The sequence below is a fragment of the Bos mutus genome, chromosome 10, assembly GCF_027580195.1.
Source record: "Bos mutus isolate GX-2022 chromosome 10, NWIPB_WYAK_1.1, whole genome shotgun sequence".
Lineage (NCBI taxonomy): Eukaryota > Metazoa > Chordata > Mammalia > Artiodactyla > Bovidae > Bos > Bos mutus.
The window spans coordinates 81,417,345-81,441,643 of NC_091626.1; the positions used below are offsets into that span (position 1 = coordinate 81,417,345).

At 50.2% G+C, this 24,299-nt stretch overlaps 1 protein-coding gene across 1 annotated transcript in view; it reads right to left on the reverse strand.

The window, feature by feature from the left end:
* Positions 1–2,094: 2,094 nt before the first annotated feature.
* The window catches only part of TEP1 (telomerase associated protein 1), a 33,558-nt gene continuing 11,353 nt past the window's right edge, over positions 2,095–24,299 (reverse strand). The window contains 46 exon segments of the mRNA XM_070378284.1: positions 2,095–2,327; positions 2,572–2,676; positions 2,807–3,012; positions 3,119–3,224; positions 4,184–4,280; positions 4,519–4,662; positions 5,681–5,805; positions 6,230–6,366; positions 6,511–6,643; positions 6,749–6,825; positions 6,909–7,041; positions 7,422–7,529; positions 8,481–8,594; positions 8,860–9,020; positions 9,726–9,938; positions 10,055–10,208; positions 10,444–10,507; positions 10,509–10,654; positions 10,799–10,954; positions 11,160–11,259; positions 11,376–11,500; positions 12,420–12,543; positions 12,721–12,884; positions 12,886–12,962; positions 13,719–13,833; positions 14,110–14,198; positions 14,384–14,517; positions 14,768–14,918; positions 15,058–15,190; positions 15,461–15,553; positions 15,960–16,099; positions 16,102–16,138; positions 16,249–16,405; positions 16,491–16,666; positions 16,789–16,983; positions 17,132–17,249; positions 17,346–17,459; positions 17,710–17,834; positions 18,396–18,516; positions 18,688–18,864; positions 19,832–19,990; positions 20,896–20,955; positions 21,270–21,397; positions 22,674–22,751; positions 22,924–23,082; positions 23,449–23,617. Of these exon segments, the coding sequence (XP_070234385.1) occupies positions 2,205–2,327; positions 2,572–2,676; positions 2,807–3,012; positions 3,119–3,224; positions 4,184–4,280; positions 4,519–4,662; positions 5,681–5,805; positions 6,230–6,366; positions 6,511–6,643; positions 6,749–6,825; positions 6,909–7,041; positions 7,422–7,529; positions 8,481–8,594; positions 8,860–9,020; positions 9,726–9,938; positions 10,055–10,208; positions 10,444–10,507; positions 10,509–10,654; positions 10,799–10,954; positions 11,160–11,259; positions 11,376–11,500; positions 12,420–12,543; positions 12,721–12,884; positions 12,886–12,962; positions 13,719–13,833; positions 14,110–14,198; positions 14,384–14,517; positions 14,768–14,918; positions 15,058–15,190; positions 15,461–15,553; positions 15,960–16,099; positions 16,102–16,138; positions 16,249–16,405; positions 16,491–16,666; positions 16,789–16,983; positions 17,132–17,249; positions 17,346–17,459; positions 17,710–17,834; positions 18,396–18,516; positions 18,688–18,864; positions 19,832–19,990; positions 20,896–20,955; positions 21,270–21,397; positions 22,674–22,751; positions 22,924–23,082; positions 23,449–23,617 (5,920 nt within the window). The 3' untranslated portion in view covers positions 2,095–2,204.

Consider the following 24,299-nt stretch of genomic DNA (forward strand, 5'->3'; position numbering starts at 1 on the left):
CTCCCAGGTACATGGTAGGATGATATTTCCCTCCCCTTTGACATTCGGTAGAGCCATGTGACTTGCTTTGCTCACATATATAAAATATGAGTGGAAGCGATGTTTCATTTCCAGGTAGAAGATTTAGCACCGACAAGTGGTTTTTTCCTTTTTTAATAAAATGCTATCAGTTCCCCATATATATTATTTTTAACCGAAGAATGGAGTCCAGGTTTCATCTGACATTAAATATATACCAATAATCTTGCCTGAGAAATCCCATGGACAGAGGAGCCTGGCAGGCTACAGTCCACAGGGTCAGACATGACTGAAGCAACTTAGCACACATGCAGGAGAAGAGACTGTTCCAATGTGCTACGATCCTACAATTCAGTGACTGTAATTGTGCAACTCATCACAATCCTGAAGTTCTGTTCAGTGATAAGAACTCAGAAAATATTTAATGTGGGGACTTCCCTGGTGGTCCAGTGGTTAAGACTCTGACCTTTCACTGCAGGGAGTCCATGTTCAATCCCTGGTCAGGACACTAAGGTCCCACAAGGCCAAAATATATAATAATAATTTTTTAATGTCCTCTTTAAAATAATTATTTTAAAAATATTCAGTGTAAAACCTAAGCTGATTTTCCTTTCACCTCCCTTGGGTGAGTCTGTTCTTATCTTCACTCACAGCAAGTTTTTATATACTTTGGCCTCACTGTGTATCTTTAAGAAAGAACACACCCTTCATGTGGACCTGGCCAACAAGCCTGAGTCTTAACTGAGCAAGTAGACTTTACTTTCTCTAGCCCCACACCTCCAGCTTCAGCTGGGGCACTTTGATAGGATTTTTATAACTTGGAAGATAGACATCTAGGGCGTCCTCCTGTCCTTGGCCCATGCTTTCAGGGGAACAAAAGGCAAATGAAACCATCGACTTTCTGGATGATGCTGTGTCGTGGTTCTCTGTAGCATTTCTGGGTAGTATTACGAATCACAGGTTTCAAATTACCTTAACTTGGACTTCGAGCCACAAGGTGCAAGTGGAACAGTTGGTCCAGAAGGCTTATTTAGAGCCCTTGCATGAGGCCATGAGGCCATGAGGAATGACAGAAGCATGACCTATAATTAAGACATCAGCTCTTGGCATTCCTCGTGTCTTTATCCTCAGGTTGAGGAAGAATATGAGGCATTGATAAAAATAAAATAAAATTCTTCAGGTGATTTCAGGGCAAAGTAAGAACAAAACTGAGTACCCCTCAACTCCCTAAATCCTGAAAACTCTACATCAGAGTGCAGTGGTATTTCTCTGAAAGAACCCTACAAACCCAGGATAAAATCCTGTAACAGCACTAGTTTATCATATACAAGTCCTCAAATTCTTGGACACAGAAGACCCTAAACCCTTCCTTAACCCTTAGGAAGAAAGGGCCTCAGGTAACTTCCTCGCCCATAAAATAGATGATAAGAATATAAGGTTGGAGAACTTTTACTTAAGAGGGTCACAGTCCACAGCTAGTCCATGCGTTTGCATTGTTTCATCTTTCAATTCATTTTAATCTTTGTGCAATTTGAGAGATAACCCTTTTATGATCTCTTCTGAGAAGGCAAATTACTATACTGACTAATGCTTGCAGGTCAAGCGGCTGCCACTGGTCCCTCAGTGTCTGTAAAAGCCAGAAGACTCACTCTGCTCTCGGTATCCTGGCTTCTCACCTTTCACCTGGGCTGTTGGCTCTGAGTAGATGGGCTATTTCTGTGAGAGGAACCTAGTGATGTCCTGGTTCAATCCTAGTTCTTTCCCAGTGCCCTAGACAGGAGACAACTCAGTCTTCCTTCTCTTCCTCTTCTTTGAACAAGTGAGAGGTCTTCAGATATCTGTTAAGACTAAGTGCTTGTCAACATCCTTTTCATACCTCCTCCTGGGAGGAGTCATCCCTTAGGGTTCTGGGGCCCGCAAATGACACAAGAATTCTAAAGCCTAATTTCAAAGATCTGCTTCACGTTCTTACAGTTCTAGTAAGGAATAATGTTAATTCAGAAAAGAAACATAAGAACATCCATATTCTTCCCTCTTGGTCCAAATCCACATGAGAACACAGACAGGACTACACTCTGAGATTTTCTGTCCCTTTATTTATATGATTGTATCAGGAGAGTAGCCACTGATGTCTTCAGGCTTTGCCTCTCTAGCACGAGCAGTCTCCTTGCCCTGAGTAGTGATCTTCATTCCCAGGAGAGAAAGTAGACATTGCCCTGGGTGTCTCCCACTGCAAGTTGCAGGGTAGAGTCAGGACCCAGCCAAGGTTCCAGGCAGCTCACTGCCCCTTCACACTGGAACAGGCCCAGCTACAATGGAACAAAAATGGGAGATGAGGGCTACAAGCCTAGGGCCTCCTTACTAATTTATTTGTCTCCCACACCAATGACTTTTATTTAGAAACAAGTTAGTTATACATTATTGCAAGAAGGAGAGAAGAAAACAATTTTGATCTTCTGTCTTTCCTTACCCCAAGTTTGCTCTCTGACATCCCTTTTGTCCTCCTTACACACACACACACACACACACACACACACACACACACACACTTACCAGCCGCATACTGGGTCTCTCCCACAGTTTAACATCTCTGTCCTTTGAAGCTGTTACCAGCAACTCAGGCAGCACATGGAGGGCTGTGACAGGGCCTGAGTGAATCTTAGAGAGGAAGAGGAAGAGGTGTGGTGAGTTCTAGAAGGACCCTCCTCAGTCAAGGGAGAAGAGAAGTTTGCTGGGTCAGACCTAGAGCCTCCTCCCCAATATCTTGTGACCTTTCCCTCAAACTCACCTTTCTACGTTGCTGTGTCTTTAGCTCTGTGACTGTTGACCAGCTGTAGGTGTCAGTACATATACATGACTCTGTCTCTGAACTTTGAGTTGAAGGCATTTCTGCTTTTTTCTGCCAGATATTATCCGTGATCCATTCTCCTTCATCGGTGCATCTGGCTAGGTTCCACAGCATCCCATCAGAGCTGGCACACAAAAATGAGGACTCTGCCATTTCAAGGGCAGAGTTTGAGCCAGGTCTTAGACTTTGAAGAATCTGCCATCCTCCCCGAGGCCATCTCTGGATTCCTTGAGCCCTCCCAACACCACTCACCAGATCCAGGTTTGGCCTGAGTTACTGATATGAGGGTATTACTGGGATTCTCTAAATTCAGATCAAATTCCAGGAACTCTTCAAACTCTCCTAATTCCTTTTGCCCCTGTGAAAGGACAGAGCATTTTATCTAGCCTACTTGTATCACTTACTGCTTCCCAGACAAAGTAACTCTTTTCTGCTCTGGGCTGGTCAAGACATTTCAAAATTGTATCCATGATACAATAAAGTACACAAATCTTAAATGGACATCTTGATAAAATTTTACACATGTACCCATCCATGTAATTACTGCCCAAATCAAGCCATAGTACATTCCACCACCCTGGAAAGTTGCCTCCATGCCCCTTACCCTATCACCACCCCCAGAGTCAACAATATTCTGACTTCTGTCACTATAAATTAATTTTGCTTGTTCTTGAACTTCATTTAAGTGAAATTATATAATATCTACTCTTTTGTGTCTGGCTTCTTTCACCTGGTATAATGTCTATGAGATATGTCTGTATTGTTCCAGACTAATACCCATAGTGACAAGACAAGAGACATGAAGATAATGCAATTAAGTAAATGCCTAGGTTGATCACTTCTCAGCCTTTTGGCTAAGATGAAGTGTAGTATAGGGGCTTCCCAGGTGGCACAGTGGTAAAGAATCCACCTGCCAATGCAGGTTTGATCCCTTGGTCAGGAAGATCCTCTGGAGGAGGAAATAGCAACCAGCTCCAGTATTCTTGCCAGAAAAATTCCATGGACAGAGGAGCTTGGTGGGCTACAGCCCATAGAGTCTCAAAGAGTCAGATATGGCTGAGCTACTGAACACCCACTTAGGTTTATGGTTCCCCACGATTCTTTTAAACAATAGAATTCTCTTTTGTGTCAGTGAAATCTTACAAGGAAACCCAATATAAAGCACTCTTCAGTAGAGTTCCAGTTGAAGGAAGAGAAGGGGATTTGGAACCAACTGCTTTTCACTTCCTTCCTCTTTTACTCAGTCATGACCTCAAGACTTTAAAATAGTAGTCCTGAACAAATGGTTGTTTTAACACACACCCAAACAGAACTTACTGAGAAAGGAAGAACTTGAAGTTTCATTGACTGCAGGACAAACACACCATAGTCCTGGTGGGTGGACAACATCATAGGGTCTTCCGAATAACTTTGCCTGGTTTACAAGAAAGGAAGAGGCTAAGCCCAGGAACACCCCTCTATAAGACCCCAGTGTTTGTTTTAGTTAGACCCAACCTCCCAGGGACGGGGGAGCTTGGTGGGCTGCCATTCGTGGGGTCGCACAGAGTTGGACACGACTGAAGCGACTTAGCAGCAGCAGCAGCAGCAGGGTAACCATTAACCCATTTTTCTTTTTTCTCCAGCCTAAGAGAAAACAGCACTTGGGGTCTTACCAGATTACAGAGGGCTCATCACCAGGCTTCATGTGCAACAGCTGCAAATCCGCTTTGGCCAAGATGAGGGAGTGAGCATCAGGGGCCAGGCCTACACTTGTCAGGAAACCTAAGTCCTCCTGAAGAACTCGGTTCAGGCGAAGACTGAAGTTCAAACAAGGCACATAGACAAGAAAGAGTCTACTTTAGTCCACGTCTCTCGGGCTCCTCAGTTCCCCATGAATTCCTCAGGAGTATAGTACAAAACAAACTGTATCCCCGTCCCCACAAATTGCCTTCTTTCTGACTCTCTCATATTAGTATTTATCATACTATCATCCCTCAAACTAGGAATCTCTAATATTTTTGTCCTTTCCTTCCCTCCTGACCTGCAACTGATTGATAAGCACTGCAGAGTCAACGTTCAACATATGCCTAAATCTTTCTCTCCATCTCATCCCTGTTGCCCAGATTAGGGCCCATGTTATGTCTTCCTGGGACTATAGCATCATCTGTAAACGTGGTTGCCCTACCTTTAGTATCTCCCTACTACTATCCATCCTCCACATGGCCACTAGAGTTCTCTTTCAAAATTCAGATAATTATTCTGCTCAAAATTCTTAGCACTGTGCCCTCTACAGCCTGGCCCCAGTGTATTATTTCAACGCAATACCCCACCACCACTCGCACCAAGAACCCAAAGACTTAGCTATACTCAGAATACACCATGCACTCTCACACCCTGTGCCTTTTATTAATGCTACCTCCTCTTCCTAAAACACCATTCCCTGCCCTTACTTTAAGCCCAGTCTCAAACAGCCACTGTTAACAGTAAATTTCTTAAACTCTGCAGCCCCAGGAATTTTATATAATTTATTATAGCAGTGATCACTCCACATATTGTTGGCAGTTTACTTATATTCATATTCCTCTACTGTGAGCTCCCTTAAATAAAAATTAATTTCAATCTGGTTCATGCTGCCTGGCCCAGAACTTAGCATACAGTAAAAGCTTGATAATTATTATTTTAATTGACATAATGAGGAGCAGAAAACAATTTCCCAGGGACCTTTTCCCTGCTTACTAACTAATATCCTGTTGACCGAGTTCAGAAAGAGAGGAGAGAGATTTAAGCAAAATCCCAGGTTTAACCATATCCATTAACCCAGCCGCCTCATTTCACCTGACATTTCTGGGTGTTGAACCCTTCTGGAGTTCCACTTGCCACTCGCTGACTTTTTCATTAGCACTGACAACAATCAAGGTGTGTGCTGAGTACCAGAGCAGAGCACTGATGCAGCCCGGAGCCTAGTGAACACAGTTCAGTTCAGTTCAGTCGCTCAGTCATGTCTGACTCCTTGCAACCCCATGAACCGCAGCACGCCAGGCCTCCCTGTCCATCACCAACTCCCGGAGTCCACCCAAACCCATGTCCATCGAGTCGGTGATGCCATCCAACCATCTCATCCTCTGTCATCCCTTCTCCTCCTGCCCTCAATTTTTCCCAGCATCAGGGTTTTTCCAATGAGTTAGCTCTTCGCTTCAGGTGGCCAAAGTATTAGAGTTTCAGCTTCAACATCAGTCATTCCAATGAACACCCTTCTGAGGAACCAGGATTAACCTGTCCACACCCACCACCCCCAGGCTTCTACACAACCTCTGACCCTAGCACATGCCACCAGATACACAACCAGGGCAGAATTCACATAAAACTGAAGTTTACTCCACTCACCTGTACTGTGACCACAGCCTTAGCTTCCTGCCACAAGGTCAGTTCCCCAGCTTGATTCCCGGACACTGCTGCAGAACCGTCTGGGGCCCAGGCCACAGCAGTGATGGCTGCAGGACTCCTAGGTCTATATGTGTCATCTGGAGAAGAAAGGAAGTGATTCATTAGCAGCTGGACCACTGCTGGGGTACAAGAGGAGAGAGCAGACTACCCTTGAATTTCTTGGTCCCACTTACACACACCACCCCCCTTTCACACCTTGCCTCTCTCCACACCTCACTCACCTGCCTCTTTGGGCACCTGCCAGAGCCGTAGGGAGCCATCCTCTGAGGTGGTCAGCAGGAGGCCTGAGGTCTCTGAAACAGCAGCTGCACTGACTGGGCCACTGTGACCCAGCAGAGTGTGTGTTTGAAACACCTGGAAGGAAAGGATGGAGATAGAAGAGTGAAGAGTTGACACAACAGGAGGCTGTCCCACTACCCCCTCCCACGGCCCCCAGCCCGGTCCTTTCAGGGAACTCACCAAGAGTGGATGCCACAACCGTGTGGCCCCATCCAATCCAACAGTGACCACCAGAAGCTCTGACCCCGGCTGACCGGCTGGTAAAATGCAGAGGCTGAGTCAGAAGAAGGGGAGGAGGGAAGAGACAGCGGGGACTGGAAAGTGGCTGATATCCCGGTACCTGCACGGGGCTCCAGAGCAGCCACACAGTGGCTGATGGGTCCTGAGTGAGCGGGGATGCTGGTCATCTCCACGCCCTGATGGTCCCACACTTTCAAGGTCCCATCTCGGCCCACGGATACCACGTGCTCCTCCTGCCCCAGGAAACAGGATCAGAGAAGAGTCACACTGAGCAGGACGTGGGAATTACGGTTCCCATCACAGAGGTGCGGGCTGAGCATTAAGAGCCTAGAAGCTGTTGTCAAAGAAAGAGGACAACCTGGCAGTGGGGCCAGGGGGCTCAGGGATGCCATCCCGCCACAAGGCCATGACACTAGGGTACTGTGTCTTCATGCTCTCCCTCCCCTCACACCGAGCCTCAGCCTCGACACCTAACCCTGCTCTCATTCAGGCCCAAGCATCTCACTCTTGGTACTTCTTCTGACCTTAGGATTAGATACCCCATGCATCCAGCCTCCCAAAGTCCCCTTAACCTTCCCAGGGACCCTCCATGAGCTCTCTACTGCCTTCTCACCACGGCCACCACGGCGCTCACAGCATGCTGATGACCCAGGAAGTGACCAAGCTGCTGTCTCGACTCTGGGTCCCACAGGGCCACAGAACCATCGCTGGAGCAGGAGACCTGCAGAGCCAGAAGGTAGAGGAGTAGACTTAACCAGCATCCCTCCAGCATCTCTCTGTGCTTATAATGTAGGATGCAGGGCAGTAAGCCTTGTGATTAAGAGCAACGGTCGTCCTGCGTTCTAATCCTAGCTCCACCATTCATTACTTGGTGACCAGTTCATCTCTCTGGGCCTCAGATTTCTCATCTATTCAACCAGGATAAGGACAGGGTACCTACTGATATGGGGCTGAAGCATCTATATACAGGACTTAATACACTGCCTGGTACATAGTGAGCACTGAATAAATAGTAGCTACTGTCCTTGTTATTAACATAATGTTAGTCAACAACTCTGTCTCACCCTGACAAAGGTGAGAAGTCTGCAATGCCCAGGACAGATCTATGCCTAGAAGGCAGGGGTAGAACAGACTATGACAAGTCTATTCAATTATTATTTATTTTTGAGAACAGTGATTTTGTGTTGGGAAACTAGGCTTTACCAACCCTGAGTGCATAAATTGAGACTGGTTTTTCACTTAAGACCAAAGAAATCATAGCAATACAAGTCTCCTGCAGGAACAGGGCATCCTAAGCCCTTGGGGAGACAGCTCTGAGCATGGGCTTTCTTATCATAAAGTTTACTGACTCAGCTTCTTCATTTACATGACCGTGGAAATGGTCTTTAATCTATCTGAGCTCAATATCCTTGTCTATGAGATAGAAAGAATAGCAGTAACTTCTTTACAGGGTGTTGTAAAGACTATATGAGGCAACACATGTTAAGGACTCAGTCCAATGTCTGACACATACTAAGTGCTCAAAAAGTGCTCTATTATATTGGGTGTTAGAAAACTATATTAATACTGTATTATTATATATGAGTGTTGGGAATAGGATGAGGTAGAAAGTGTTGACTCCCTCTCCCAGGAACCCTGCTGAGCCCTACACCATCCCAACCCCTTCACTCACCAGGAGGCTGTCTTTGGTCCAGGCACAGCCAGTGACCCAGTCTCGGTGACAGGCAGAGAAGGAGCAAATCAAAACAGGGGCTTTGGGTGTTCTCACATCCCAGCAGAGCAGACTCTGGATACAGGTACCAAGAGAGGAAGTCGTCAGGATAGTAGGACAGAGGTAGGAATAGCAGGACCATCTCAGGTAAGAAGTTTCAAGGAAAGAAGGAGTAACAAAGGAGGGTGGGTGGGCAGATCCAGTACAGGAGGTTTAGGAAAGCAAAAAGCCAGAGGAAGCAGTAGGAAGTGAGCTGCTAGGAAATCCAGGGGCTGTGGGCCCCCAAGGGGCTGGAGGTCCGTGGGGAGGAGGGCCCAGGGGTGCATCCTCCGAGACTCACCCGATCCCTGCCCCCAGTGGCCAGCCTGCATCCATCAGTGCTGAAGCTGCAGCAGCTTACAGGGCCCTCGTGTCCCCGGAGCTCAGTGCTATGAGGAAAGTCTTCTGTCTTTTGTGGAAGCATCAGCAACTGCCTTGGCCACAGTCGCACTGTGAAGTCCTCTGCATTGAAAATGGGGAGAGAGGAAGATTTCTTGAAAAGAGAAAGTGAGACAGGCCTGGAAAGCCAAAGACAAAGGCAATCCTGGGGGCTGAGGGTGATGTCTGAAGGCACAGCTCCAAGGGAGGGACTCCGTGAGTCACACTGAGACCTGGGACACAGGTCTGTCCCATGCGAGGTCACAAGAAGGCATGCCAGGACACCCAGCTCCAGCCCTGCAGTTCTCTCTAACCGCACCTCCACACTCTGCTCTGCTAAAGTGCCCAGTGTCACTCTGACCAAGCCTCCTACCTAGAAAGGACTAAGGCCATCCTGCATTTTCACCTCGACATCTCCCTCTCTCCCAAGGGAAACCCTTCACACAGCAAAATCCCCAATGGGCAGAAGCTCACAGGGTTACAGGGTTTAGAAAGGCATCTAAGAATCAGGGTCAGGGAACAAGAAGAAAACAGCCTAGACTGATTATGCAAGATAAATGCATTTAAAAACACTCTGAATACAGTCAAATATGGTTGAAATGGTATGTTTTACGTTATGTGATTTTCACCATATTAAAAATAAAGTTTAAAAAATAAGTAAATAAAAGCACTTTGAAAGTTGGAAAAATAAGTTATACAGGTGTATTTTCACACACATATACATATGAATTGAAGAAATGTGTTCATATATTTAAAAGCAACAGTGACTCACAACCCTGCCCACCGTACCTGAGGCAACGGCCAAGAGTTCCTGGGAGGTGGCCAGTCCCAACACAGGCTTCCGGTGTCTGGACAAGAGCCAGAGGGACTGAAGGGCGCCCCCCTGGAGCAGCCAGCCCTGCAGGGCCCCATCTTCTGCACCACTCACCAACACCTTAGGGCTGAGCCAGGTCAGAGCAGACACTGCCACATCGAGCGCTTGACCCTGAGCCCCCTGGGAAGCTGGAGAGTAAGAGACAAGAGAATAAGCCACTTGCACAGGGGGCCAGAGTTGGGCAGGAACAGAGGTGGGGGTCTCTTTCCAGGCTCAAAGACTCCAGCCCTCCTCCCTTCGGTACCTGAAGAAATTCTGCAGATCCGAATGCCATCTGCTCGGTACCCAACAGCCACCTGATCACCATCTGGGCTGAGAGCCACGGAGAGGGCAGGAGAGAGGTGGGGGGAACCAAGGCACCCACGGGGCCGACCCAGAGACCCGGACCACACCTGAACCTGCGGGCCAAGAAAGGGCCTTAAAGATAACCCACCCTCTTCTCTGCCCCTATTAAAGTCCTCCCTCCAGAAATTCTTCTGGAGAGCTTCTGTGCACACACCCACAGCCCTCTCCCTGTAGCTCTCCAGCCAAGCCCCTCTAGACTCCTCGACAAAGGTCCCACCCTCACACAAATATTTCCATGCCTTTGCCGCCCCCTCCTCATAGCCCACCACCAGCTCTCGGTAACCTGACCTTGCCGTCCTCTCCAGCCGTCAGTAACTGGCACCCAGATCGCAGGAAAAGGGCGGTAGCAACGGCCTTGGTGGGCAGGGAAGGCAGCCAGCCGTGCCCCCTCCTGCCAGGCCCACAGCTCTACCATCCTGTCCAGCCGGCCCACAGCCACAACCCGCCCGGGCACACCGAAGGCCAAGGTACGGACAGAGGCTCCCGGGGCCCCCAGTTCCTACACGAAGAGATAGAAACTGGAATGGCAGGGCCTGCTCTCAACCCAAACCCAGAGTGAGCCAGGATGCAAGTGTCTGCCATTCCCCACCTTCCACTCCACTCTCCCGTGCTTCCCGCCACAGGGCCACCTAGCTCCTCTCACCTTGGTGACTCTGAGCCCATCCACGTGGAAAAAGCTGAAACTGCCAGCCCAGCCGCCGACAGCTATCACCTGTCCTTCTGGGTGGAAAGCAACGCAGTTCAGGGGCTTGGGACAGGTGTGCTGGGAGGCCAGCTGCCCTCGGACTACGTCCCACAGCTGGAGGAGAGAGAAGGGAAAGAGGACACGGGAAGCTGAATAGACCCCTGAGCTGCTGGGCCCAGAGCTCCAGGGGCCACCTCGTCCACTCCCCAGCCCTCAGCAGGCCAAGCAGTCAGAGCATCTGCCCCACTGAGAGAGCCACTTCATGGGGCTGACACCACGTTTAGGGCCCTTTTCACCACCACAGGCCCCTGGCTGTTACCTTCAGGCCTCCACCCAGGCACACAGTGGCCAGCAGCCGGCGGTCTGGACTCAGGCAGCAGCCAGTGATCTGGTACTGGTGAGCTTGGATCTGGAGCACCCTACCCCAGGGAGACAAGGTCAGGGTCCCCTGGCCACTGCCTCCCTCCTCATTCCCTTCCCCCTAGGCTTCCAACAAACAGGGAGGGCCCTCACGCCAAGCACGGGGACCCCTTACCGACAACCGTGCTGCAGGTCCCAGAGCTCCAGGAGCCCATCAAAGGCAGTTAGAAAGAGGGCGTTGTCCGAGAGGAATGAACAAGAGGAAACCCCATCACCGCCACTCACCATCGACCTCTCCTCCTGTGACAGCAAGTGGGTAAGACACTCAGGGCACTCCCTTGACCACCCCATGTCCGGCTCCCCCAAGCCCCAACCAGGAATGAGGCGATGGCTAGAAGGGCTAAAGCCCTTGGCTCTCTACAGTCCCTGCTGAGTCGCAAATTATGGCCCTCTGGCCCCACACAGGGACACCTGTGAAAAGTGCAAAGCTCTGGGCCCCACTCCAGACCCAGGCCAAGCTCGAACAGGTTTAAGTGGGACCTCATGATCCAAGTGAGGTCACATCGTCTCCCCCATTTCAAACCCCATAAGCATCCCCAAGTCACAGAAGATTCTGATTGGTCTGAGTTGGGAATGACGTTATACACATACATATATATATATGGGGGAGATGGGTTGACATGGGTGGAAGAGGAGAGAGTGACTGTGGCTGTGGGGCCCACCTCTCCAGCCTCATCTACTCGGCCCCTCCCTTACCTACACTCCACTGCAATCACTGCCAGCAGTTTAAGGAAACGTTCCCCCCGATGTTTGTGCCCAGGCTCCACACTCAACCTGGAACACCTGCCCTTCTCATCCTGTGTCCTCTACTACCTGCACAGTTCACTTAGCTCTTATCTATGTCACATGGCCACGTTCTGGTTCCCTTTTTAACCTTCTGTGCCTTAAATTTCAACAAAACTGACCACTTGGTGGGCAAAGACAATGTCCTAAGTCCTGTGTTTCTTGCAGTGCTTAGTACACACTGCCTTCAAAGGAAAGTACAGAGCAAGCATTTGCTGTAGGATTGATTTTTTGACCAAGCCCTTGGGATCTGATGTGAAAGTAAAGTTGCTGAATCAAACAGGGTGATAACAGGTAGGCTTGTCTTGTCTTGGGCTTCGGGGCAGGCTGGGAGGCTTTTCTGAAGGTAAACTCTGCCCCATCTTGAGTGTCATACCTGCCAGGTTCTCAGGCCCAAAAGGTAAACTGTCCCATTGGCAGTGCCCACGGCTGCTCTTTGCCCGTTAGGGGAGAAGGCCACGGCTGTTGGGGAGGAGGAAACTGCCAGGGATAGGCTGGAGCTACAGAAAAAATAACAAAAAAGGTGGAAATGAGGGACCAGGGGAAGGATGTGCATTTCTGTGCCTGAAGTCCCATCTCACTGGTGACTCTGGTCTGTTCTTTATTCTCTAGTTTCAGAGAGGGCTGCAGCTCGCTCTCTGGCAGGGCTTGTCAGCATCTGGGGTCAAGGGTTTTACCTTTGCTGGTGCTTCAGGGTCTGAGGTTTATTAAGCCAATGCAGCATACACTGGAGGTGCTGTCGCTGGGAGAGTCGGGGGGCCTGGCGGCAAAGAGGTGAGTCCAGAGGCTGGTTGGCTACCTGCTGGTGCAGGAGCAGTGGGTACCGGCTGAGGATGGGAGCCGTGCTGCCTCAGGAAGGTGTGAAATGCAGCAACATCAGCCTCAGGAAGCTTCTGTTCCTCGCCAGGGACTGAGGAAGCTAGAGAAGAGATGCAGAGTCAGCCTTGACCCCCATGAACCCCAGGACCAAGCCAATCATATGATGTGTCCAAAATGCTAAGTCTTAAAGTGTGGCCCTCCGGTTCCAGATCAGGCACATCTGTTAAAATTACAAAGCCGGGCTTCCCTGGTGGCTCAGTAGTAAAGAATCCACCAGCCAATGCGGGAGACAGGGGTTCGATCCTTGATCTGGGAAGATCCCACATGCCGCAAAGCAATTAAGCCCGTGGGCCATAACTATTGAGCCTGTGCTTTAGAGCCTGGGAGCCACAACTACTGAAGCATATGTGCCCTACAGCCTGTGCTCCCCAACAAGAGAAGCCACCGCAGTGAGAAGCCCATGCACAGCAACTAGAGAGTAGCCCCCATTCACTGCAAACTAGAGAAAAGCCCACACAGCAATGAAGACCCGGCACGGTCAAAAATAAATAAGTAAATAAAATTTTTTTTGTTTTAAGTGCGAAGCTTTGGATCCCACTCTAGACTTAGGAAACCAAATCTGAGGACCCAGGTATCAGCAATTTGAACAAGTTTCCCAAGTAATTTTATGCCCACTAAGATTTAAGACAGCTGAGTAAAAGGTCTCCTAAGAATCACTTGCTTACACTCATGGCATTTTTCACCTTGGAATAGAAATCAACTGCTCCTTCCATTACACCTCCCTCTGAGCAGGACCCCACGAACACACCCAGGACCCCATAGCTTGGAGAAGACTCCAGCCCGTAACTCATCTCACCATAGAGGGCATGGGCCTCCAGGAGCTGAGAGGTCAGACCCAGTTCCAGGTGTGCAGCCACCACATGGAGACTGGTGAGGAACTTGGCAAGAAGGCCACGGTTCCCGCTCTGGAGCTGGAAAGTCAGACTGAATTCATTAGGGATGTGACAAAGCTGGTGAGGAGGGACAGTCTAGTCTTGGACCCTGCCTGTGCAGCTGACACTTAGACTTAGGAGCTGGGACAAAGGACCTGAAGGAGGAGGGCTGGAAAACTGAAAGAAGAGAGGTACAGAGAGTGTGGAAGGCGGGTAACGATTGTGGGGATGATGGTGGTGGCTGGGGGAAGAGGGGGCTCAGAACGGCCACAGCAGTTCCTTGGGAGAAGGTGCCGATGGGCTCTGGGGACTAACCAGGTGGTAAGGCAGGTCTGCCAGGGCTTCTGGAGGGCACCTTCGGAAGGTACCTGAGGCATCAGGGTCACACGTCTTCCAGAGCTGAGCTGCAGGTGTGGGTCACAGGAAGAGACACTGAGATGAGCTCGGCCCTGAAGCATCTCCAAAGATCACACTCCTCAGGCTACAGTGAGAGCCATCCCCTCACTGGGGTGGCAGGTGAGGAGGCCAGCCAATGGGGAGCGCCAGGCCCCACGCTCAGTGCCCCGGAGGTTAACCAGGCTGCAGTCACCTGCAGTGAGGAGGTGCGCTGTCTTCTCCAGCTCTGGCCTCTTCCCGTAACGACACCTGGCAGCCGTTCTCAGGGGCCCATCCTGGAGACAGAGCCGGGCACCGGGGCGCTCCAGGGGTCCCTCCCCTAGCAAACTGACCCCATGTTTGGGAGAGAAGGCAAGAGAAGTGGGAGAAGGGCTGTCAGTGAGCAGTCTGGCACAGAGGTGGGCTCCCAGTCCCACCTCAAACAGTGGTAACTTGAGTGACAGCCATGCAGGGTCTGGAGACAAGTGTCAGGGGCTATACCAAGAGAGGAAGAGGATGAAGAAAGAGGGTCACATGGGGCCCTGCCTCAAAGACAGGGAGGCACAGGTCAGTGGGAGCTCAGTGGGGGCACTTGTACCTGCGCAGACTCTGGACGAGGTAGGCAAATGGGCCCATGGGGTAGGGGTCCCCATTGTTACCAGCAGCCACTGCTTCTTCCCAGCTCTTGCTCCCCCTGGGAAGAATCCGCCATGCACTCAACACTCCATGCAACTGGTCCACGGTCAGACCTGAAAACCCAAGGTCACTGAGGCCCTAAACCAGGCAGCATACCCATCCCCACCTAATCCCTAATCACTCCCTGTACGGCTTGCTGAGACCCCAATACGACCAAGGTCGTCCAACCCTGAGCCCACTCCAAGCGCGGACCGCTGCGTGTGGCTTCAAGAGTGGCCAAGGCTTGGGGAAGGACGTCGGGGCCATGCTCCTGCTCCAAGGTGCCCAGGACGTGCTGCAGCAGCAGAGGGACGGTGGCCGGCAGCGTCCGGAGCCTTTCGGAAACCTGGGGGAGGAGCGCGAACGGCCTCCGTCAGCGCAGAGAAGGGGAGAGGCAGCTTCGGTGTGGGTAGGAGATGGGGCAGCAAGGAAAAGCGTGGGAAGGGATGAAAAGGAAACACTGGTGGGAGGGAAGCAGGTTGGGGGTGTGGATGAGGAGTGGCAAAGGAGGAGGGTGGGAAGGGGTGAGGGATGCGGATGAAGAGGTTGAATGGAGAATGAGAAATGGGGTTAGGATACAGAAGATGAGGAGTGAGGGTTCACATCCTGAACCGACCTGCTCGTAGAGCGTGAAGAGCCTCAGGTGATCGGTGACCAAGCGCAAGTAGAGCGGCAGCACTGACCCCCGCTTCACCAGCAGCAGCCGCATCTGACGAGACTCAGAGGACTCAGCACTGGACCAGAGAGCTGGCCCACTGCCCTCCACTCGGGCACCAAGCCCAGTGCGGGGCAGCTTCTCCTCTGAGAGCCCCCACAGGGGAGAGACCCACCGTGCTACTCAGAACACAGCTATCTCTGCCCGGCACTGCTCTGCCCAGCTCGCTCCACTCTCCCCCCACACCCGCTGGTTCAGCCCACCCAGATAGATAACCGACATTTACCAGGGGAAAAGGACCAGGTAATATTATCAGCAATCACAATCCTCTTCCCCTGCACAGACTTCCTGAGAAAATGAAGGAGCTGGTCTGTGCGGGGCAGCTGGTAGCTTCAGCACTCAGAGTCTCATAGGTCCCAGATTCACCCCTCACATCCATCAGCGCCAGCCTAGACCCAACCTGGTTGTTAAACGGTGACTCCTCCAGCCGCTTCCCATACAGGGCCAGTTCTTCTCGCACCAGCTGGGCCCGGGCAGATGGCTCCAGAGGCCCCAGGGCCACCACGTGGGCACCTTGACTCTGCTCAAGGGTCTCCCCAGGCCAGAATCACTGGACACGCTCAGCACTAGGTGCACCCACTGTGAGATTTGGACAAAAGGGTAGTGATGAAGAAGGAGAGCGGGGAGAATATTGTTGGAGAAGCCCCTCTCCCTACCCTCATCCCACCTCACCTCCTTCTCACACTCACCCGGGGAAGGATCTTTGGGATCCAGTCCGAGATCAGCTGCCCACGCTGGTCCACCAACCTGTCAGCCCCGTCGATGATCAGCACCAGAGGCTGGCCAGTTCTCAGGGACTGAGCAGACTTGGGCAGTAGCCTCTGCTGCAGCTCCCACACCAGGCCCCTGTGTGCAGAGGGGGAGGGCCAGCGTCAGCGGGGGTGGTGTGAGGGGCTATCAACAGGCCGGTCTAGGTCGGGGAGAAACACACCGGTAGGTGCTGGGGAGGGCACTTGGCTCCTCCAGTTGGCTATGCAGATAGGCACAGAGGCGTCTGAGCAGGGTGAGGGCAAGACTGTGGTCAGGGCGGGCCCCTGAAAAGTGGAAGAAGACTAAGGGGGCCACCGTGGCCCCATCCGGAGCCTGCAGGGCTGACACAAGGGATGCCTGAGGGGGAAGAGAACAGAAAACACGGTCACATACGCCAGCTTCCGGTGCCCCACCTCCTTAGCCCTCCTGAGCACACACAGCCCTCGCTCCCTCCTGTCCAGGCCTCTGGGACCCTGTACCAGGAAGGCGGTCTTGCCCTGTCCTGACTGCCCGGTCACCAGGCTCAGCCTCCCCTGGTGCTGCATGAGCTGCCGCACTGTGTCCTGAAGAAGGCGTGGTCGGGCAGGACTCCGCGGCTTCTTTAGCTGCTGAAAGGTGGCCTGGACCAAGTCGTCATCTGGGATGGGCACTGGCTGCTGCGGCTGGGCCCCAGGCTGAGGGTACATGGGGCAGTGACTGTCTCTGTTTCCACGCTCCTCAGGACCCCAGGCCTAAAACTTACAGCACCCCCACCAAGTCACTTCCCACCCAGGACCACCCTACCCCCTCTCCACTCCCCTGGCCACCAGCACTCCTGCTGACCTGGAGGTAAAGCTTCTGGATCATACTCCACACATCCTGCAGAACCAGCTGCCCAAACTCCTCCAGCCCCCCGACATAGGGCCGGCCAGCTGCCACACCGCCCCACTCACAGCGGTATCTGTGGGCAGAGTGAGCACAAGCAGGATCAGAGCAGGCCTGGCCCACCCTTCATCACATCTCTCCAGGCAGGTGCTCCCTACCTCTCCCAGCTCACCTGCGACAGGTGATTCCTTCTTGTCTGCTCAGATAGCTCTTCAGTTCTGAGATCCGATGGGCAGCCTCTTCAGATTCAGAAATAAAGTCTGATTTCCAGGCATCTGGCACAGAGCTGACCACCAAAGACACCCCAAGAGTGAGGCTGGATTCAGACCAAAGCATCTCTCCACCACCAGCCACCAGACCTGGCTGTGGCTCCCTGAAACTCCTCAAGAAACTGCTCCAGTGGAGATCTCCTGCCTTCAGCTGCAAGGCAAGCTCTCTGATTCCTGCTTCTCCATCCTAGGCACCCTCTCTTGTACTCTGAACGTTAAGGAGAGAAGACACCCCCACTGAGCCTATCTGGCCTTCTGTGGAGGTACCTGAGGAAGCTAGAATCCCGGAAGTAGAGGAGAGGCTGAGCAGAAGGCTGCAGACGGAGGCCCCGATTCAGGAACTGCATCACCTCCATCTCTGTCACAGAGCGACCTGCAGGGTACTGCTGGGCCTGCAGGGAGAGGGCAGGGAGCAAGTGGGTTCAGTCCTGGTCACACTATCCCCTCCCGTGAGACCTGCCATGACCCAGGGCCCTTCACCTCAGTAATGTTCCCCTCTCTCTCCAGATACAAGCCAGTAAAAATAGAGCTAATAGCTAAGGTTTATTGAACGCCTCTCACAATTTGAACATTTTTTGAGCCTTCTTGAAATAGATTTCTGATTCTCATAATAACCCTGAAATGTAGACATCACTGCTTCTCCTTTATATAGGAAGAAGCTGAGTCTAGATTAGTATAAACCATTTTCCATTAAGCCTCACAATGACAGAAGAGTGATCAGAACCCAGCTCTGTCAGATGGCAAAGCCTAATCAGACCGACCGCCTACCTCTCGCATCCTGTGGCCAACCCAGAGGTGTTTCCCAAAGGAATTCCCTTATCTAGGACTTGGTCACTCACAGAACCTTCTGCCTGTGTTTCACTTCAAGTCTCAAGGATCTGCCTGTGCAGAGTCCCGGGGTTCTAGACACACCGTGACTTCTCCCGCCCCTGCCCCAACCATGTCTGTCTTACCCAGCAGAAGTGAGGATGGTCAGGGAGGCTGTAGTTGGGGGGAACATAGCCATAGCGGGAGCCCAGGATCCCCACAAACAGCTGCGAGTTCTCCACCTCCCCGAGGCACACTTCCAGCTGTCTGCAGGAAGGTTATGGGAGCACCGTGTCAGGGAGACGGCCCAGCTCACATCCCATAGCATCCAAAGAGCACCTCTGGCCCACAGCCCTCAGCCATCCTTGCAGCCCCATCCCTACTGCCACTCAAGCCCCTCATCTCCAACCCAGCCCCTCCTCTCAGCAGCCTCCACACCTGTTCTGACGGGTCTCCTCCTCAGTGATGCCCCAGCGCAGGTCGATGGCATGAAGGCTGATGCGGTAGGGGGCCACTCGGGCTTGCAGTGCTGGCAGCAGGGACCTCAGCAGCAGGTCCCGCTCCCCATGCATGTCCCGGAAAGTGGAGGAAATGAAAAGCCGGATGCTTCGCCATCTGCCAGTAAATCAGGGGTCAGCCCCACACCCCATAGACAGGGCTGTGACCACCCCTCACCCTGCTGAGCCAGGTACAACAGATGGCAGGGGGTATCCAACTGGCCTCCGTGAATAACAGGCTTGTAACCTCAAATGCAGAGTCTGGAAATTAAATCCCACTGGCTATTTCTCATGTACCCCTCCTGTGTCAGCAATGATTATTATGCATCTACTATCCTGCCCATGATATGGGCCCAAGTTGCACAGTGAGGTAAGCACAATCATTCTCTCCATTTTACTGATCAAGAAACTACAGCTTGAACTTCCCTGGTGGCCTAGTGGTTAAAAATCTGCCTGCCAGAGCAGGGGACACAGGTTCAATCTCTGGTCCGGGATGATTCCACATGTCATGGGGCAACTAAGCTTGTGTGCCGCAACTACTGAGCCCATGCTCTAGAGCCCGTAAGCCACAGCTACCGAGCCCACACACCGCAACCACTAAAGTATGTGTGCCTTGAGTCCGTGCTCCACAACCAGAGAAGCCCCCACAATGAGAAGCCTGCATACAGCCACTAGAGAATAGCCCCACTAGCCACAACTAGAGAAAGCCCACCCAGCAATGAAAAAACCCAGTGCAACCAAAGATAAATAAATGAAAGAAACTACAGCTTAAGACATCAAGCAACTAGCCCAAACTTCAGCTATTATTTGGCAAAGCCAAGATAAGAAAGCCCCGGCCCATGCCTCGAAGCCCTCTGCCTGAGCCCTGGTGCCCGCTGCCTGCCTCACCTTCTAGCCCCCTCTCCCTAGTACAGTAAGGGACATGCTCACCATCTGTGTTAGACAAACCCCTGCCTGGGAAGAGGAAATGTTCCTCAACAATAGAGCAAGCAGCATCTCAACAGCCAGAATTTCAGTCACTTGAGTTTCTCTAGGTTTCGACTAAAGCCTCTCCCAGTTCACAAAGGCATAAAAAACAGACTGACCCAAGCTGGGAAACAGGAGCCAAGGGGCTTAGAGTATTCTCTTCCAGTGGCCAGAGAGACTGGACCCCTGTTTTCCCTGGGGGTGGTGGAATCTTGAATATTTTGTCCATTTGGCCTACATGTTCTAGAAGCCGGGAGGCCCCACGCTCTGCAATGAACCTGAAATAAAGAGTGAGAAAATAAATGAGAACAAAATAGCAGAGTGAGAGGGAATCAGGAAGGTCCTCCGAGGGGGCAAGGGACAAAGATATGGCTAAATTAGGTCAACCAGTTAATTGGAGGTTCTTAGGAAGATTACCATGAAGAGTAAACATAGATTAAAATAAGGAAGGAAGCAGAACCAGAGGAATGAGGGAACAGAGAAGAAACCCAGATATAGCCCCTTCTGTGTGCATGGTTATCACAGGCTTTCACTATCACAGTTGGACCAGGGGCAACTGGGCTGAATGAAGATGTAAAGATTAAGGTTGATCAGCTCTGGGCTTGATTAGCTCTGTACCAGCCATGAAAACTCCCTGGGGAGGGAGGAGCATGAGGCTTCCTAACATGGGGCAATGGGTGGCATCCAAAGGAAAGAGCAGAGGAGAAAACAAAAAATTGGAAGCCTGATAGCGGACAGAAAAACAAAGATTTCTGTAGATCAGGCATAAATAAATAAAATTAACATGGTATTTCCTCTGAAATGGAATGGAACAGAGGCCTCAGAGAATGAATAGAAATGATGGGACAAACTCCTGAGTTGTACCCTTAAAAGCAAACAGTACAATCTCCTATGTTCCCTTTTCTCCTTTCCCACTAGATTAATACAAAAATGATGGCTGGAGCTGTAGTAGCCATCTTGAACTATAAAGTAGAAGCAGAGTATTTGAAAATGGTAGAGCAACAGATAGAAGATGACCAGGTACCTGTAATATCATGTTGCTGCCATGCCTAGACAGCTGTAAAAGCAGAATAATCTTTTATCTTGCTTAAAAAATGAAGTGGTTAGAGCAGAAACCACAGATAATCTCTAAAAGATGTTCTAACAAAGCCGCCAACCTCTCCAATGTCCATGCTATACTCACTTCAGTATCCCATCAGTACAGCCTGAGAGTGTCACGTCATTGGGATTCAAATCGGTACATCTGCCAAAGAAAGAAGAAGTCACTAGCAGTTAGAAACAGTGCCAGGAACATAGAGTCACTGCCCCCACCACCCCCACCTCTGCACCTTTAATAGGGTTCCGTGCTAGACTAGAACTGGGGTGGACCGTCACAAAGGGGTACGGGGCCAGGCTGAAGACTTCAGAGAAGGTTCTAGCACTAGAAGTGCAACAGAGGTAAGAGGCAGAAATGGGAAGGAGCCTAGAGAGTGGGAGTATCCCAAGCTTTAGTAGGGATAGACAGGAAATATGGATCACTATCTGCCGGCACTGAGCAAGGAACATGAGCGCCCTTACAGGTAACTTGCCCTTAGGAGAACACCAACAAAGAGGCACTTGGGATTCACATGCTGCCAGAAGAGCTGTTTGGCTGCATTTATCAGTTTCTCATTTGTAGTCTGGCCAAAGACAATGACCCTGTCCACCTGTAAGATGAAAGGGGAGGGGCTGAGACGAGGGAGGTGCCAAAGAGCTCAGGATATCAAGAGACAGGATCTCTGAGGGCAGAGGAACTAGGAGAGCTCTGAGGTGGGTGTAAATGGCCTTTCTGGAGTGTACTTAGGGTGCAAAAAGTCATTGCACCCTGACTTGAAGAGCATCAAAGTGGAGTAGGGGTTGCCAAGATATGAAAGCAACCTAAGTGTCCATCAACAGATGAATGGATAAAGAAGATGTGATACATACACACACACACACACACACACACACACACACACACAATGGAATACTACTCAGCCATAAAAAGAAGGAAAATTTGCCATTTGCAGCAATATGGGTAAACCTGGAGGACATTGTGCTAAATGAAATAAGTCAGACAGGACGAAGACAAACACTATATGTTAACACTTACGTGTGGAATCTGAAAAATATAACAAACTAGAGAATAAAACAAAAAAGAAGCAAACTCACACATACGGAGAGCAAACTAGTGGTTACCGGTGGTGGGCAATATGGGGGTGGGGGGGTGGTGGGAGACAGAAATTACTGGGTACAAGATAGGCTCAAGGATGTATTGTACGACATGGGGACTATGGTCAATATTTTATAATAACTGTATTTGAAAGTAACCTTTAAAAATTATATTAAATTTTTAACAAAAATAAAAAATAAAGTGGAATTTGGGGTAGAAGTGGTGAGTAGCTGGCACATTTAGGCTCACAAAAGCTGACTGTCAAACCTATAGGAATTCTGTGAGCCAGCTGTTAAATATGGCCACCATTAAATATTAAATTGTATAAGCTCACAGTCAAATAAATTACATTAAAAACAATGTTAATAAATACTAAAACATCATCACTTCCTAATTATTTTACCACATTTCACCATTAAATACTCTTGACCTTATTTACATCCATATTATACACATTATAGAATTACTATACAAAGGTGTGCTACTGAGCAACTCTTTCTAACTCTGTGGTCAATAAAGCACGTGGGTAGTTTGAAATCAGTCATGGAAGAAGTATTCACACCATGGAAAATAGCAAAAGCTATTAACCAAGATGATTTTTCCAGATTGCTATTTGAGGCAAATATCTACCAGCATAAAAAAAAATATTTACCAGCATACCACTGAGTAGGGGGTTGCAGTCATCAGGGTATTGTGCATAGGTTACAAAGAAGCTTTGAAAAATGAGAAACATCCGTGCGGAGGAAAACGTGGAGGAAGGGAGGGTTTCTCAGGGAAGGAGCAGTACTCACAGGGACCCTTTGGGTAGCCAGAGACAGCAAGTGCTTCCCCAGAGTAGTCAGGGACTGTTCACAGCTTTCATCTGACTTCTGCAGGAAAGAAACTCATGTCATGCAGTCGCACAGGAGATGGTCAGTAAACAACAAAGACTGTAGACGGCTAATCTTCAAATCTGAGTAGATTCGAGCCTTTCCTGAAGTTAGCTGTTCCCAGGCCTCTGTCTAGTTATGCAGTTTTGCAAGGAAGGGGTGAGAGTCTGACCTGGACTTGAGCTTGGAGTTCGGTGGCAGTTTTCAGGATGCCTTCCTCTGCCTTAATCACAGCAGTCTTCACAACGCCCCCTCCACACAGCAAAAGCTCCACCTGCTCCGTCCGTACCATCATCATGGCAATCAACAGCAGCACATAGTTCAGAGGGGGCTGATTGGACAAGCATCAGGGTGAAATAGGCTCCCCTATTTTAGAACCCACTTTGCCCACCCAAATCTGGAGACCAAATGTCTCTACTGGTTAGAGTAAAGTGGACACAGTCCCCAACTGAGATAGTTTCAAGAACTTCTCTGGTGGTCCAGTGATGGACTCCACGCTCCCAACTCAGGGGATCGGGATTCAATCCCTGGTCAGGGAAGTAGATCCCACATGCCATAACTAAAGATCCTGCATGCCACGACTAAGGCCTGGCACAGCCACATAAGTAAATAAATAAATACTACCCCCACAAAAATAGATGGGCTTCACAGGTGACTCAGTGGTAAAGAATCCGCCTGCCGAGCAGGAGTGTCTTACCCCTTGTGGGTTGCTCTTGGGAAGGATTCTGTCTGCACTGGCATCTGTCAGATAGACCAGGAGGGTGCGGCCTGGCAGTGGGGGCAGGCTGTGTTTGACAGAGAGGTTCACAGCTGTCTCCAGGGCCTGTCGATACCGAGCCAGCATCTCACGGTCACATTTCCACTGTCTGCAGGCAGGAAAGAAACAGACGGAGGGCTCAGGGGCTTCTCTGTTTGCCACTTGAAGGCAAACGGGAAGATGAGAACTTGCCACTCAAGTATTAAGTCTCCACCCATCCGCTGCCCGTCTCCAGTGTCAGTAGAAAAAATAAGGACAGAACTTCCCTTGGCCCCATTCTACAGGACTCTGCTAATCCATCCCATGGAGTAGACCCACTCTCAGACACTGCTTGCCATGCTTACCACATCAAGCCATATTTACTTCATGAAGCAAGATTTAACTGCAACTTTTTTTGGGGGTGGGGGCTGTGCAGGGCAGCTTTGGATATATGAGTTGCCTAACCAGGGACAAAACTGGCCCCAGTAGTCAAGAGTACCAGGAAATTTCCAACTGCTGCTTATTTTTAAATTGCAATTTGAAGAACCAACACTAACTTCTTAATCTGAAAAATGGCAATTAAAGGAAAAAGAAACATTCATCCCACCTTTCCAAGACAATCTCTATTTCAAAGTAACTAAATAGCTTTAGTTCACAGAGGGTGGTTCTTTTCAGAGCTCCAGCTAGTAAATATGGGGAATGATAGAAAATGTATCATATTATTTGGCATTTGTTTTTAAAAACATCTTCAAAAAAAGAAAAGAGAGGGATCAGGAAACGAAGGCTGGTAAAATCTTGATTTTTCACTGAAT